The 17,500-nt window shown below is 36.6% G+C and overlaps 1 protein-coding gene across 1 annotated transcript in view; it reads right to left on the bottom strand.

The window, feature by feature from the left end:
* The window catches only part of LOC119572613 (larval cuticle protein A3A-like), a 22,524-nt gene that overhangs the window by 1,131 nt on the left and 3,893 nt on the right, over nucleotides 1-17,500 (bottom strand). Inside the window, exon 3 of the mRNA XM_037919716.1 lies at nucleotides 100-122. Within this exon, the coding sequence (XP_037775644.1) occupies nucleotides 100-122 (23 nt within the window). The remainder of the gene's footprint in view (nucleotides 1-99; nucleotides 123-17,500) is intronic.

Genomic DNA, 17,500 nt, shown 5'->3' with positions numbered 1-17,500 from the left:
ATAATCAAAATGCCAATAATAATGATAATTATCGATATTGATGACAAAAAAAAAAATTCCGAAAATTTTCGGATGTCAGGTGAGATTAGGTAGACTTACTAACTGACTCCATGTGACTAGCCCTGTCGGTGTGGAAACAGAATTCAAAAGGAAAAACTACAGTGGCCAGTGCAATTACCCGCCGCCGTGGGTTAGGAGTACATATAACAATAAAAAAACGAAAAAGAATCTTTCCGAAAACCAATAAAAAGGGTCAATAGGTGGGATCAGTCGTACTAGTTATTGACCCTGGTTACAAAGGTCCTTTGGAACAATCTGTGTGTAAACAAAATTAATAAATTAAAATCACAGTGGACATGGCGTATGATACAATGGGTTAAGGTTCTGAGAAATCGTAAATACAAATACCTGTATCTATGCATTATAAGGGCAGTGGATATCTGGTGAAAACACCTTCAGTTCTACTGATTACTGGTTTCACCAAATAATATGTCTGGCGTATTACAGTGTAACTGTTTTAAAAGCGGCAGAGATAGTTCCTCCTAATTAGTTGGAGACTGCGAGTTGAGAAGGAGCCTGGGGGATTCCACTCAACTTTTATTTCTCCTGACAAACCTCTACACCAATGATTAAATACAGAAACGATAATTCATACCACATCGCCCGTCGCGTGGGTTATCAAGGGGCGCGTTAGTTAGTGGGCAACCAGGCTGACAATGTTAAACATGCATCTGGAAGACAAAGAAGATAAAGAAAACATGTCCAATTAAGAAACACATTAAAAATCGGAACGTGGAACGTAAGGAAAATGAAAGAGATGGGTAAATTACATACTGTCTGTAACGAAATGGATAGATACAACATTCAAATACTAGGAATAAGTGAGACCAATTGGAAAAGTAATGGAAGTTTCAAAACTAAAGAAAACAAGACAGTTCTTTTTTCTGGAAAAGAAGAAGGAAATTATAGTGACGGAGTTGCTATGATTCTCACGAAAAAAAACTGCAAATGCACTAATTGGGTACAGCCCAATAAATGATCGCATTTTAAAAGTCAGAATACAAGCAAAACCTCATAATTTAGTATTATACAATGCTACGCACCAACCAATATTGCAAGTGATGAAGAAATGGAAAATTTTTATAACTCTCTCCAAGATACTTTAGACACAATCCCTAACAGAGATGTAAAAATAATCATGGGAGACCTCAACGCCAAAGTAGGAAAAAATAATCTAAAAAATGACACCTGTGGAAAATTCGGCCTTGGAGATATAAATGAAAGAGGTAAAGATTTTATTGAATTCTGTAGTACAAATAATTTAGTTATAGCCAATACATTGTTCCAACACCACCCAAGACACTTGTACACGTGGTTTTCACCAGACAAAAGAACACGCAAACAAATTGAATACATTGTGCTGAACCAAAAATGGAAAAATTGCATAAAAAATGCCAAAACAAGACCTGGTGCCGACTGCAACAGTGACCACCAACTACTAACTATCGACTTTAAAATAAGACTCAAAAAGATGGAACGTCCAACACCACCTCTAAAGCTCGACTACAAAACTCTTGATAACAATTACAGAATTGCAGTGTCAAACAAATTTGAAATACTCAATCAATGTGAAGATGATAAAACACTAAATGAGTTGTGGGAAGAAGGAAAAGAACTCCTGCTGAGCACTGCTTAAGAAACTATCGCCAAAAAGAAAAAGACAAATTCCCCCTGGATGTCTGAAAAAACACTAAGTGAAATTGAAACAAGAAGATGCCTAAAATAAAAAAGGTATCAATAATCCAGTTGAAAAAGTAATTTACAAAAACAAAATACAAAAATTCAAAGATTATTGCGACAAGATAAGGAAAAATATTTAAATGAACATTGCCAGAGAATTGAAAACTGTTCTATCAATAAGACAACTAAAGAACTCTACCAAGGAGTACGAAACATCACACGAAAATTTAAACCTACAATGGACACTATCAAAACTGAAGATGGACTTGTTTTATGTGATGGAAAAGAAGTCAAGATAGATGGAATCAATATTGTTCCAACTATACAAAAGAATAAGATCTAACAACAACATTAATTAGACTCAATGACAGCGAGGATGAACCACCGCCACTGCTGGACGAAGTTATAAAAGCCATAAAAGAAGTAAAGAATAACAAGAGCCCCGGAATAGATGAAATAACAGCAGAACTAATTAGAATGCTGGCGAAAGTGTTGAATACTTCTACAAACTCTGTACAAAAATATGGAATGAAAGAAAATGGCCAGATGACTGGGTAAAATCAGTCTTTACTCCCATACCTAAAAAAGGTGACGCACTCCAATGCAACAATAATAGGACAATTGCCTTAATAAGTCACAGCAGCAAAATTTTGTTGAAAATTATTGCTGAAAGAATGAAGTTGAAGTTAAGAGAGGAAATTGCAGACGAACAAGCGGGTTTTCGCCCTGGAAAAGGTACCAGAAACCAGATTCTAAATTTAAAATTGATCATAGAGAAAAACAGAGAACATCAAAAAGACCTATACCTGTGTTTCATCGATTATGTGAAAGCTTTTGATACTGTTGATCACGATATCCTCTGGAATAACATGTACGATATGAAGTTTCCAAAACACATCATCCAATTAATAAAAGCCTTGTATGACCAACAACAAGCAGCTGTAAAAACCACTTATGGGTTAACAGAATGGTTCGAAGTCAAACAAGGAGTACGACAGGGTTGCATTCTGTCTCCGCACCTCTTTAATATATATTCTGAAACAATTATGACAGGTGCTCTAGAGAATTTTGAAGGAACCGTGGATGTTGGAGGATACAAAATATCAAATCTGAGGTACGCCGATGATATAGTTTTGATTGCCAGCAGTATCACTGAACTACAACAACTACTAGATAAAGTTAGAGAAGCAAGCGAAAAGGCTGGCTTGTTTCTTAATGCCAAGAAAACTAAGATCATGAAGATTCAAAGATAACCGGCAATGAACAATGATGAACATGTTACAATCAATGGAATGATTGTGGAAAATGTGAAAGAGTTCACTTATCTTGGAGCTGTTTTAACTAATACATATGATGATTCACCGGAGATAAAAGAAGAATTACCATTGCCAAAAGCGCCACAATTGCTCTCAATAACATCTGGAAAGACCGAAGCATTACCTTACGGACAAAGCTGAGGTTATTGAACTCATTAGTTTTCCCAATGCATCATATGGTTCTGAGTGTTGGGTGTTGAAGTAGATAGACAAGAAAAAGATCAATAGTTTTGAAATGTGGTGTTACAGACGAGTACTGCGTATTAGCTGGACAGAGAAGAAGACGAATGATGAAGTGCTGAGAAAAATAAATTGTAAAGACCGACTGTTGGACATCTTGAACAAGAGGAAATTAAAGTTTATTGGGCATGTAATGAGAAGTAAAAGTATTGAGAAAAACTTGCTGACAGGGATGGTGATAGGAAACAGAGGAAGAGGCAAACCGAAGACAAGACTGAGCGACAATATCAAAGATATTTGCGGGCTGTCGATGGTACAAGTGGAAAGAAAAGCGTAAGATCGAGTTTAGTGGCGAAGGATGGTCGAGAGGTCCACGGCTGCTCAAACATGAGCATACCGTTATTGATGATGATGCATTATAAATCACACAGACACACACATCCAAGGACAAGCACACGCACGCGCACACTGACACACGTATACGCACACGCACTCGCGCGCACGCACCGACGCACACGCATGCGCATACGCACGCACCAAACACACACAACATATGTTTATATAATACAGAGATACACGCGTTTTATATTCAGCGCCGCTGTTAAATCAAAATTTATGCTGCAAAATATTCTTTCATTGAGGTCCCTTTTCCATTTGCATGCATACTTCATTGCGGTCGGTGGTGGAACAGAATTCAAAAGGAAAAAACTACCGTGCCAGTGCAATTAACCCGCCGCCGTGGTTAGGAGTACATATAACAATAAAAAAACGAAAAGAATCTTTCGAAAACCAATAAAAGGGTTCCATAGGTGGGATCAGTCGTACTAGTTATTGACCCTGTTTACAAAGTTGCTTTTGAAACAATCTGTTGGTAAAACAAAATTAAATAAAATTAAAATCACAGTGGACATGGCGTATGATACATTATGGTTAGTGTTCTGAGAAATCGTGAATACAAATACCTGTATCTATGCATTTATAAGCAGTGGATATCTGTGAAAACACCTTCAGTTCACTGATTACTGGTTTCACCAATAATATGTCTGGCGTATTACAGTGTAACTGTTTTTAAAAAAGCGGCAGAAGATAGTTCCTCCTAATTAGTTGGAGTACTGCGAGTTGAGAAAGGAGCCTTGGGGATTCCACTCAACTTTTATTTCTCCTGACAAACCTCTACACAATGATTAAATACAGAAACGATATTCATACCACATCGCCCGTCGCGTGGGTTATCAAGGGCGCGTTCGTTTAGTGGGCAACAAGGCTGACAATGTTAAACATGCATCTGGAAGACAAAGAAGATTAAAGAAAATGTCCAATTTAAGAACACGATTAAAATCGAACCGTGGACGTAAGGAAAATGAAGAGATTGGGTAAATTAACATACTGTTCTGTAACGAAATGGATAGATACAACAATTCAAATCACGAGGAATAAGTGAGACGCAATGAAGTAATGGAAGTTTCAAAACAAAGAAAACAAGACAGTTTTCTTTTTTCTGGAAAAGAGAAGGAAATTTAGTGACGGAGTTGCTATGATTCCTCCACGAAAAAAAACTGCAAATGCACTAATTGGGTACAGCCCATAAATTATCGCATTTTAAAAAAGTCGAATACAAGACAAAACCTCATAATTTAGTATTATTACCAATGCTACGCCCAAGCAATAGTGCAGTGATGAAGAAATGGAAATTTTTTTTATAACTCTCTCCAAGATACTTTGTAGACACAATCCCTAACAGAAGATGTAACAATAATCATGGAACCTCAAACGCCAAGTAGGAGAAAAATAATCTAAAAAAATGACAGCTGTGGAAAAATTCGGCCTTGGAGATATAAATGAAGAGGAAATGATTTTATTGAATTCCCTGTCATACAAATAATTTAGTTATAAGCAATACATTGTTTCCACCCACCCAAGACACTTGGTACACGTGGTTTTTCACTCAGACCAAAAAGAACACGCAACCAAATTGACTACTTGTGCTGAACCAAAAATGGAAAAATTTGATAAAAATGCAAAAACAAACCTGGTGCCGCCTGCAACAGTGGACCACCAACTACTAACTATCGACTTTAAAATAAGACTCAAAGATGGAACGTCCAACACCACCTCCTATAAAGCTCGACTACAAAACTCTTTATAACAATTCAGAAATTGCAGTGTCAAACAAATTTGAAATACTCAATCAATGTGGAAGATTATTAAAACCTAAATGGATTGTGGAAGAAGGAAAAAGAACCTCCTGCTGAGGCACTGCTTAGAAACTATCGCCAAAAAGAAAAAACAAATTCCCCCTGGATGTCTGAAAAAACACTAAGTGAAATTGGAAACAAAAAGATGCCTAAAATAAAAAGGTATCAATAAATCCATTTGAAAAGTAATTTACAAAAAAAAACCAAATACAAAAATTCAAAATTATTGCGCAAGGATAAGGAAAATATTTAAATGAACATTGCCAAGAGAAATTGAAACTGTTCTATCAATAAGACAACTAAAGAACTCTAACTACCAAGGATACTAAACATCACAACGAAAATTTAACCTACAATGGACACTATCAAAACTGACGATGGACTTGTTTTATGTGATGAAAAAGAAGGCAAAGATGATGGAATCAATATTGTTCCAACTAATACAAAAAAGAATAAAGATCGACAACAACATTAATTAGACCTCAATGACAGCGTAGGATGACCACCGCCACTTGCTGGACGCAGTTATAAAAGCCATAAAAGAGTAAAGAATAACAAGAGGCCCGAAATAGTGATGAAAAACAGCAGAACTAATTAAGAATGCTGGCGAAAGTGTTGAAATACTTCTACAAACTCTGTACAAAAATATGGAATGAAAGAAAATGGCCAGATGACTGGGTAAAATCATTCCTTTACTCCCATACCTAAAAAAGGTGACGCACTCCAATGCAACAATAATAGGACAATTGCCTTAATAGTCACAGCAGCAAAAATTTTTGTTGAAAATTATTTGCTGAAAAAGAATGAAGTTGAAGTGTAAGAGAGGAATTGCCAGACGAACAGCGGTTTTCGCCCTGGAAAGGTAACCAGAAACCAGATTCTAAATTTAAAATTTTGATCATAGGAGAAAAACAGAGACATCACAAAGACCTATACCAGTGTTTTTCATCGATTATGTGAAGCTTTTGATACTGTTTGATCACGATATCCTCTGGCATGAACATGTACATATGAAGTTTCCAAAACACATCATCCAATTAATAAAGCCCTTTATGAAAACCAACACAAGCAGCTGTAAAACCACTTATGGGGTTAACAGAAGGTTCGAAGTCAACAATGAGTACGACAGGGTTGCATTCTGTCTCCGCACCTCTTAATATATATTTCGAACAATTAATACAGGTGCTCTAGAGAATTTTGAAGGAACCGTGGATGTTGGAGGATACAAAAATATCAAATCTGAGGTACGGGCCGATGATATAGTTTTTTTGATTGCCATCAGTATCACGGAACTACAAAACTACTAGATAAAGTTAGAGAAGCAAGCGAAAAGGCTGGCTTGTTTCTTAATGCCAAGAAACTAAGATCATGAAGATTCAAAGATACCGGCAATGAACCATGATGAACATTTTACAATCAATGGAATGATTTGGAAATGTGAAAGAGTTCACTTATCTTGAGCTGTTTTAACTAATCATATGATGATCACCGGAAGATACAAAGAAGAATTACAATTGCCAAAGCGCACAATTGCTCTCCAATACATCTGGAAAGACCGAGCATTCTTACGGACACAGTGAGTTATTGAACTCATTAGTTTTCAAAAAGGAGGACCAATTGCTCATATGGTTCTGAGTGTTGGGTGTTGAGTAATAGACAAGCAGACAGATCAATAGTTTTGAATGTGGTGTTACAGACGAAGTACTGCGTATTAGCTGGCAGAGAGAAGAGAATGAATGAAGTGCTGAGAAAAAAATAAATTGTAAAAGGGAGACCGACTGTTTGGACATCTTGAAACAAGAGGAAGATTAAAAAAAAAAGTTTATTGGGCAATGTAATGAGAGTAAAAGTAGTGAGAAAAACTTGCTGACAGGGAGGGTGATAGGAACAGAGGAAGAGGCAAACCGAAGACAAGACTGAGCGACAATACAAGAATATTTTGCGGGCTGTCGATGGTACATTGGAAAGAAAGCGTAAGATTCCGGTTTGTGGCGAAGGATGGTCGAGAGGTCCACGGCTGCTCAAACATGAGCATACCGTTATTGATGATGATGCATTATAAAGCACACCAGAGCACACACATTCCAAGGACAAACACACGCACGGCGCACACTGACACACTAACGCACAGACCGCACTTCGGCGCGCACGTACCGACTCACACGCATGCGCATCGCACGCACCAAACACACACAACATATGTTTATATAATACAGAGATACACGCGTTTTATATTCAGCGCCGCTGTTAAATCAAAATTTATGCATGCAAAATATTCTTTCATTGAGGTCCCTTTTCCATTTGCATGCATATTCCATGCATGTTCATTGCACGGCTTAAAAGAAACAAACGCGGCGGGCTGAGAGTGCAATAAAGCAGTGAAATGACAGAGGCGGCCTTCTCACGACACAGGCTTTTGATGTTTGATTCTTATATTTATCGTCGTTATTGCTTTGTTCGTCCATTTAATTTCGTTTGATACAGCTGTCATTCGAATTTAAGTTTCAGCGCGAACAATGGCCCCGGTTATTTGGGTCTCGCATATGAGAGGAGTCCGCAGCTTTCTCTCTCTATCTCTCTCTCTCTCTCGTCTCTCTCTCGTCGATCTTCTCCCGTCTGCTCTCTACTCTCTCTCTTCGTCAGTCTCTCCTCTCTCTCTCTTTATTCGGTTCTTTCTTTATTTGTTTATTCATTTATTTGCAAAGAGGGGGTCCTCTTCCCATCATTTTAGTCATTCGTCTCCGATTTCCCCTGTCGCCTTTTTTCTTTTCTTCTTTCTTTTTGTTCGCCTTCCTTGATGCTTATTCACGATTTCTAATGCGCTTTTGCCTCGGCAGGCAATGCGAGGATGTTTTAAATTATTCGCTTCCAAAGTTGTTCTGAAGCTAGGGAGGACACGTAGGTCACACTTTAGTAACGTCTTAATTCCATATAATTTTCATGTCTATTGATTTAGTAACAGCATAAGCTTAATGGTGTGTGTGCATTTATATATTCTATATAGATATATATTATATAATATATATATATATAATATATTATTATATATATATAGTTATATGTGTGTGTGTGTGGTGTGGTGTGTGTGTGTGTGGTGGTGTGTGTGTGTGTGTGTGTGGTGTGTGTGTGTGTGTGTGTGTGTGTGTGATGTGTGTGTGTGAGAGAGAGAGAGAGAGAGGAGAGTGTGTGTGTGTGTGCGTGTGTGTATGTATGTATGTATGTATGTATGTATGTATGTTGTATTTGTGTATATATAGATATATATCTATATATATATATATATATTATATATATATGTTTGTGTGGTGTGTGTGTGTGTGTGTGGTGTGTGTGTGTGTATTATATATATGTGTGTATATATATGTATTATATATGTATTGTGGATATATGTATATAATATATAATATATTATATATATATATATATATAGATTATATATTTTAATATGTATATATATATCTATATATATATATATATATTATTATATGTGTGTGTGTGTGTGTGGTGGTGTGTGTGTGTGTGTGTGTGTGTGTGGTGTGTGTATTATATATTATGTGTGTGTGTGTGTGTGTAAATATATATATATAAATATTATATATAAATAGAATTATATATATATAGATATATATATGTGTGTGTGTGGTGTGTGTTGTGTGTGTGGGGGGTGTGTGTGTATGTATCATATGTGTGTATATATATGTATATATATATATTATATATAATCTATATATATAGTATGTGTGTGTGTATTATATTTATATATATGTATGTAGATTATGTATATATATGTATATATATATATGTATCACACATATATATACATATATATACACACATAATATATACATATAATATACACACATATATATACATATATATACACACACATATATATATCCATATATTATATATACACACACATATATACAATATATATATACACACACACACACACACACAACCACACACACACCCACACACACACACACATATATTATATATATATATATAATATCTATAACTCTATATATATATAGATATAATGTGTGTGTGTGTGTGTGTGTGTGTTGTGTGTGTGTGTGTGTGTGTGTATGTATATATATATATGTATATATGTGTGTTTATATATATATATGTATATATATAAATGGTGTGTGTATATATTATATATATATCTATATATATAATATATATATATATATTATATGTATAATATGTGTGGTGGTATATATATGTCTGTATTGTGTGTATATTATAGTATATAGATGTGGTGTATATAATATGTATATATATGTGTATACATATATATATATATTATACACATATATATACCATATATATCACACATATATATATACATCTATATAACACATTATATACATATATGTAACACACATATATATACATACACACACACTACACACCACACACACACACACACACACATATATTATATATATATATATATATATATAATATAGATCCATATATTATGTATATATATATATATATACTATATATATAGAATATATATTATATACAATATACTACAACATATACATATATATACATATATATACACACAATATTTATACATACACACACACACACACACGACACGACACACACACCACAACATATATATATATATATTATGATATATATATATAATTATGTATATATATATTACACAAATACATCATACATACTACCTACAGACATACATACATACACACACACACACACACAAAAACACACTCTCTCTCTCTCTCTCTCTCTCTCACACACAAAGAGCGCACACACACACACACCACCAGCACACACACACACACAGACACCACACACACGACACAACACTACACACACACACACACTAACACCAGCACCACAACACACACACATATATATATATAATATATATATTATTATAATATATATATCTAATATATATATATATATATATATATATATAAATGCACACACACCATTAAGCTTATGCTTTACTAATCAATAGACATGAAAATGATATGGAATTAAGAAAGTATAAAGTGTGACCACGTGTCCTCCCCTAGCTTCAGAACAACTTTGGAAGCGCATAATAAAACATCCTCGCATGCCTGCCGAGGCAAAAGCTGCATAGAAATCGTGAATGCATCAAGGGAAGGCGACAAAAGAAAGAAGAAAAGAAAAAAGGCGACAGGGGAATCGGAGACGAATGACTAAAGATGGGAAGAGACCCCCTCTTTGCAAATAAATGAATAAACAAATAAAGAAAGAACCGAATAAAGAGAGAGAGAGAGAGAGAGAGAGAGAGAGAGAGAGAGAGAGAGAGAGAGAGAGAGAGAGAGAGAGAGAGAAAGCTGCGACTCCTCTCATATGCGAGACCCAACCTAACCCGGGGCCATTTTTTTCGCGCTGTAAACTAAATTTCGAATGACAGCTGTATCAAACGAAATTAAATGGACGAACAAAGCAATAACGACGATAAATATAAGAATCAAACATCAAAAGCCTGTGTCGTGAAAGGCCGCCTCTGTCATTCACTGTTTATTGCACTCTCAAAGCCCGCGTTGTCTTCTTTTAAGCCTGCAATGAACATGCATGGAATATGCATGCAAATGGAAAAGGGACCTCAATGAAAGAATATTTTGCATGCATAAATTTTGATTTAACAGCGGCGGGCTGATATCAAACGCGGTATCTCTGTTTATTAACATATGTTGTGTGTTTTGGTGGCGGTGCGTATGCGCATGCGTGTGCGTCGGTGCGTGCGCCGCGAGTGCGTGTGCGTATACGTGTGTCAGTGTGCGCGTGCGTGTGCTTGGTCCTGGATGTGTGGTGTCTGTGTGATTTATAATGCATCAATCATCATAACGGTATGCTCATGTTTGAGCAGCCGTGGACCTCGTCGACCATCCTTCGCCATCTAAATCGATCTTACGCTTTTCTTTCCACTTGTACCATCCCCCCGACAGCCCGCAAATATCTTTTATATTGTTCGCTCAGTCTTGTCTTCCGGTTTGCCCCTCCTCTGTTTCCTATCAACACCCTGTCAGCAGTTTTTCTCACTCCTTTTACTTCTCATTCCATGCCCAGATAAACCTTTAATTCCTCTTGTTCAAGATGTCTCCAACAGTCGGTCTCCACAATTATCTTTCTCAGCACTTCTTCATTCGTCTTCTTCTCGTCCAGCTAATACGCAGTACTGTTCTGTAACTACCCCACATTCAAAACTACTGATCTTTTCTTTGTCTTCTACTCAACCACCCAACACTAAGGAAACAATATGATGCAATGGGGAAACTAATGAGTTTCACTAACCTCAAGCTTTGTCCGTAGGTAATGCTTGGTCTTTCCAGATGTTATTGAGAGCAATTGTGGAGCTTTTGGCAATGGTAAAATTCTTCTTTTTATCTCCGGTGAATTCATCATTATGTATGAGGTTAAAACAGCTCCAAGATAAGTGAACTTCTTTCACATTTTTCCCACAATCATTCCATTGATTGTAACATGTTCATCATTGTTCATTGCCGGTTATCTTTGAATCTTCAGATCTTAGTTTTTGCATTAAGAAACAAGCCAGCCTTTCCGCTTGTTTCTCTAACTTTATCTAGTAGTTGTTGTAGTTCAGTGATTACTGCTGGCAATCAAAACATACCATCGTGTGGGCGTACCTCAGAAATTGATATTTTGTATACATCAAACATCCCACAGTTCCTTCAAATTCTTAGAGCACATCTCATAATTGTGTCAGAATATTATATATTAAAGAGGTGCGGAGGACAGAAAGGGAATGCAAACCCTGTCGTATTACTTGTTTGACTTCGAACCTTCGGTTAAACATAAGTTGGTTCTTACAGCTGCTTGTTGTTGGTTCATACAGGCTCTTTATTAAATGGGATTGATGTGTTTTGGAAACTTAATATCGTACATATTTATTCCAGAGGATATTTGTCAACAGTATTCAAAAGCTTTCACATAATCGATGGGAAACACATGTATAGGTCGTTTGATGTTCACTCTGTTTTTTCTCTAGGATCAATTTTAAATTTAGGAATCTGGCTTTCTGGTACCTGTTCCAGGGCGGAAAAACCCGCTTGTTCGTCTGCAATTCCTCTCTTAACTCAACTCATTCTTTCAGCAATAAATATTTCAACAAAATTTTGCTGCTGTGATTATTAAGGCAATCTGTCCTATTTATGTTGCATTGGTGAGTGCGTAACTTTTTTAGGTATGGGATTAAAGGACTGAATTTTACCAGTTCTTGCTGGCCATTTTCTTTCATTCCAGATTTTTTTGCACAGAGTTTGTAGAAGAGTATTCAACACTTTCGCCAGCATTCTTAATTAGTTCTGTGTTATGTCATCTATTTTCCGGGCTCTTGTATCTTTTAGTCATTTTATGCGCGTTTATAACTTAGTCCAGCAGTGGCGGTGGTCATCCGCTGTCATTGAGGTCGAAATTAATGTTGTTGTTAGGATATTATTCTTTTTGGATAAGTTGGAACAATATTGATTCCATCTATCTTGACTTCTTTTCCAATATCACATAAAACAAGTCCTCTTCAGTTTTGATAGTGTCCAGTGTAGGTTTTAAATTTTCGTTGTGATGTTCGTACTCCTTGTAGAGTTCTTTAGTTGTCTTATTGATAGAAACAGTTTTCAATCTCTGGCAATGTTCATTAAAATATTTTGCCTTTATCTTGTCGCAAATCTTTGAATTTTTGGATTTGTTTTTGTAAATTACTTTTTCAACTGGATTGATTGATTACCTTTTTATTTTTAGGTCATCTTCTTGTTCAATTTACTTAGTGTTTTTTCAGCTATCCAGGGGGAATTTTGTCTTTGTCTTTTTTGGCGATAGTTTCCTAAGCAGTGCTCGCAGAGGTTCTTTTCCTTCTTCCCACAACTCATTTGGTGTTTTTCATCTTAACATTGATTGAGTATTTCAAATTGTGTGTCTTATTTTAAAGTCGATAGTTAAGTAGTTGGTGGTCACTGTTGCAGTCGGCACCCAGGTCTTGTTTTGGAATTTTTTATGCAATCTCTCCATTTTTGGTGCAGCACATGTAGTCAATTTGTTTGCGTTTCTTTGGTCTGGTGAAACCACGCGTTGTGTTACAAGTGTCTTGGCGTGGTGTTTGGAAAACATGTATGGCTATAACTAAATTAATTTGCTAATAAGAATCATTAATAATAATTCTTTACCTCTTCATGTATAATCTCCAAGGGCCGAATTTTCCAAGGCTATAATTTTTAGATTATTTTGTCTACTTTGGGCTTGGTGAGGTCTCCCCGTGATTATTTTTAATCTCTGTTAGGGATTGTTCTAAAGTCTCTTGGAGAGAGTTATAAAAAAAAAATTCCATTTCTTCATCACTTGGCAATATTTGGTTGGTGCGTAGCATTTGTATAATACTAATATTATGAGGTTTTGATTGTATTCTGACTTTTAAAAATCAGATCATTTATTGGGCGTACCAATTAGTGCATTTGCAGTTTTTTTCGTTGAGAATCATAAGCAATTTTTCGTGACTATAATTTCCTTTCTCTTTTCCAGAAAAAAACTGTCTTGGTTTTCTTTAATTTTGAAACTTCCATTACTTTTCCAATTGGTCTCACTGATTCCTAGCAATTTGAATGTTGTATCTATCCATTCGTTACTAGGACAGATATGAATTTACCATCTCTTTTCATAATTTCCTTACGTTCCAAAGTTTCCGATTTTTGTAATGTGTTTCTTAATTTGATCCTGTTTTTCCTTTATTCTTCTTTGTCGTCCACGATGCATGTTTAACATTGTCAGCTGGTTGCCCACTAACTAACGCGCCCCTTTGATAACCCACGCGACGGGCATGTGGTATGAATTATCGTTTCTGTATTAATAATTGGTGTAGAGGTTTCAGGAGAAAAATAAAGTTGAGTGAATCCCCAGGCTCCTTCTCCAACTCGCAGTCTCCAACTAATTAGGAGGAAACCTATCTCTGCCCGCTTTTAAAACAGTTACACTGTAATACGCCCAGCAGATATATTATTTGGTGAAACCAGTAATAAGTAGAAACTGATGGTGTTTTCCACAGATATCATGCCCTGCTGCGAACAGTTTCACCGCAACCTGGTATAGGGAGCTTCAATAGGGTGATATCTTGTTCAAAGGGAACCCTAGGGTGCGTGTTATTGTCTTACCCAGACAAATATATTATATATATGATATAATGCTCGGTTCCAAAATAAATTACATATACATATACATATACACATATACCATTTCATTCATTCATTCATCAGCCATTGAGGGTCCGTTTGCTTGGACGTAGGCTCAACCAATTTGCATGTTTGGGGAGTTTGGGCCCCACACCCACGCGCTGGCCCAGGGCGAGTTGGCGGGGTTTGGATGGGTGCTTCGTCTGGTAAGCCTCAAGTTGGTACCTCCCCGACAGCGTGACGTACCGTTTTCAACAACAGCGGCCTTGGCTGCCCAGGAGGCGCAGTATCTAGGTTCGGATTTACATAGAATTATTTAAATCCAGCGAGCATGCGCGCGTTCACCTACGCGCGTGTGTGTGAGCGCGCTCCACATGCGCGCGCGCCGATACATCGATACATATAGATACATATCTACAGATACATATACACATATTGCATAATATACATATATACATATACATTATATTATATAATAATATATTATATATATATATATATATATATATACATATACATATATATATACATATATATACATTATATATCTACATATATATACATATCTATATAATACATTATATATATACATATATATAATATAAATATATATAAATATATATACATATATCATACATACATACCTAAATTATCCTTGTATTTGAATAAAAGGGCATTTTTCTTTCTGGGGTTAAGTAAAATATAATGTGAATATACATACACACACACACACACACACACACACATATATATATATATATATATATATATATATATATATATATATATATATATATTTTTTTTTTTTTTTTTTTTTTTTTTTTTTTGTTTTGTTTTTCCAAACAAAATGCGTTTTACTTGCCATTTAGAAACAAATTCCTGACAATATTTCGGCAGTATGGTTCGTGTCATCATGTAAAAAAAACAGGACTATTGTAAGGTAGACGCTTAACAAGAAAAGGATATGCCAGAGGCATCATCACAGGTTAGTAGGTTGCTTGCTGCTCTGCGAATTGCGAAGTTTTGGCTTCGCCGGGCCTTTCCATTATGGCACGGCCTGTGTCAGCTTTTTAGGGCTGTCTCATTTGTTTGTCTGACACTCGGTGCTTACCGTGGCGGTGGGATTGCCAGCAGGCGCTCCCGTAGCCGTGGTGTAAGCATCTCGCATAATCTCTTTACCAGCACGACGGCTGTGTTCTGTGGGCTTTGTCTTAGGAATTGCGTGTGCACGCAATTCTCCTAGTAATGTACCAGTGTGGCGTTCGGCTCGCCGCAGTGCATGCAACACCTCTCTTCACGTTCTATGGTTTGTATAATCTGCCATGCACAGTGGTAACCTAGGCGCATTCTGTGCAGAATGACTTCGGTACCTCTGTTGTTTATTTCAGAGAGTGCCAGTGGTTCATAGCCTGTGGCGTCTGAGTACTAGCTGGCCGAGGGGGAACATCTCGTTTCCTCTGTGTGTATGACCACGTGTCCTTCCATCACGGACGCGTGGCTCAGTGCTCCCATGATAGCAACTGCCCCTGCCTGTAGCGAGGAGGCGTTGTCTGTTACCCTCATGGATATTGTGGCATCCCTTGCTGCGAAGCCGGCGCCTGCAGTGTGGGTCAAGGGATCGACCGATCCATCCGTGTAATATGTTCTGCTCCCCGGAGGGGTGATGGTTGCAATGACCCTCTGGGACAGGTTAGGTTATTAAATTATTCAGAAAATAGTGATCGAGTTGCAAGTTTTATTCAGTGCCAATTAAAAAAAGTATTTCTCTGTATAAGGAGATTAACAAAAAATATATGCAGTACTTAAAAACTGGTGCCTGAATGCGTGTTTCCCGATAAAGTAAATCATCGTAGTCCGATGGCGAGGTGTCTTTCTCCGAAAGATAACAACGTATCCAGCTCCATCTCTAACCACATATTTGTAGATAGGTGGGGAAGACAATGGCGGGGAGATCGAGAAGTAAAGTTTGGTTGAATTATGCCCGCCAGCATAATTCCTTCGTGTCCTTTTACAATAGTTTTTTTCCCGTTCTTGTAGGAGACAAAAATATATTTGCCATATAAATGAAATTACAGTAACTAACAAGGAAGGTTACCGTTGTATAGTTCCTTTTCTTTCTTTTAGGCAGGTACTATAGACAATTTGTGTGTGTGGGGGGGGAGGGGTAGTAGATATAAAAGATGGGTAAATTACTGAAAAGCTACTCAGCATCTGTGCTGATTCGTCTTTTTTCTTACATCATCATAAAACGGAAGGTCCATAATCGATGTTTACATTGGTCTTTTTACATCAGAAGGGGAGCGCACTTCGAGATGGTCACAAGTGGGTAAATGTATGTATAAGTAAGAAACCTCTCATGCAAGGATACTCCCGTCTGCATATAGCTATGCATATGGGCCTTAAGGGAAACTGAACATTCCCAGCTGGCATTATAGATTGTAAAGAGAATCATCAACGTGAGATATGAGACAGCAAAACATAGCTGGGTTGACGACACGTGGGGGCAGGTGAGGACACTAGTTGATAGACAACTAATGTTTAGACGGATATATGAGACCTCACACAGATACGTTGAAAAACCTATTAATGCTAAATTGAACAAAACCAACGACTTTCAATCTATCAGGTAACTGACCTTTTAGTTGTATTGGCAGTGAAACATCCAAACATGCGAGGTAGTGATTATCGCATTTATATTACACAGAAAATTTAAGCCTGTTATTTTCATTTCTTTATGTCCCCGCCTGTTAGGACGCATGCTGTGTAAGGTTGAAAGTTTAATAAAGGCATATTGATTGATTGATTATTTCAAATTATCTGCCGCGTCAACAGCTAAGTATTACGCAAAAACCGCTAATAAAATATC

The sequence above is a fragment of the Penaeus monodon genome, chromosome 4, assembly GCF_015228065.2.
Source record: "Penaeus monodon isolate SGIC_2016 chromosome 4, NSTDA_Pmon_1, whole genome shotgun sequence".
NCBI lineage: Eukaryota > Metazoa > Arthropoda > Malacostraca > Decapoda > Penaeidae > Penaeus > Penaeus monodon.
Note: the sequence above shows the minus strand (reverse complement) of the source record. Positions and strands in the feature narration are given on the sequence as shown.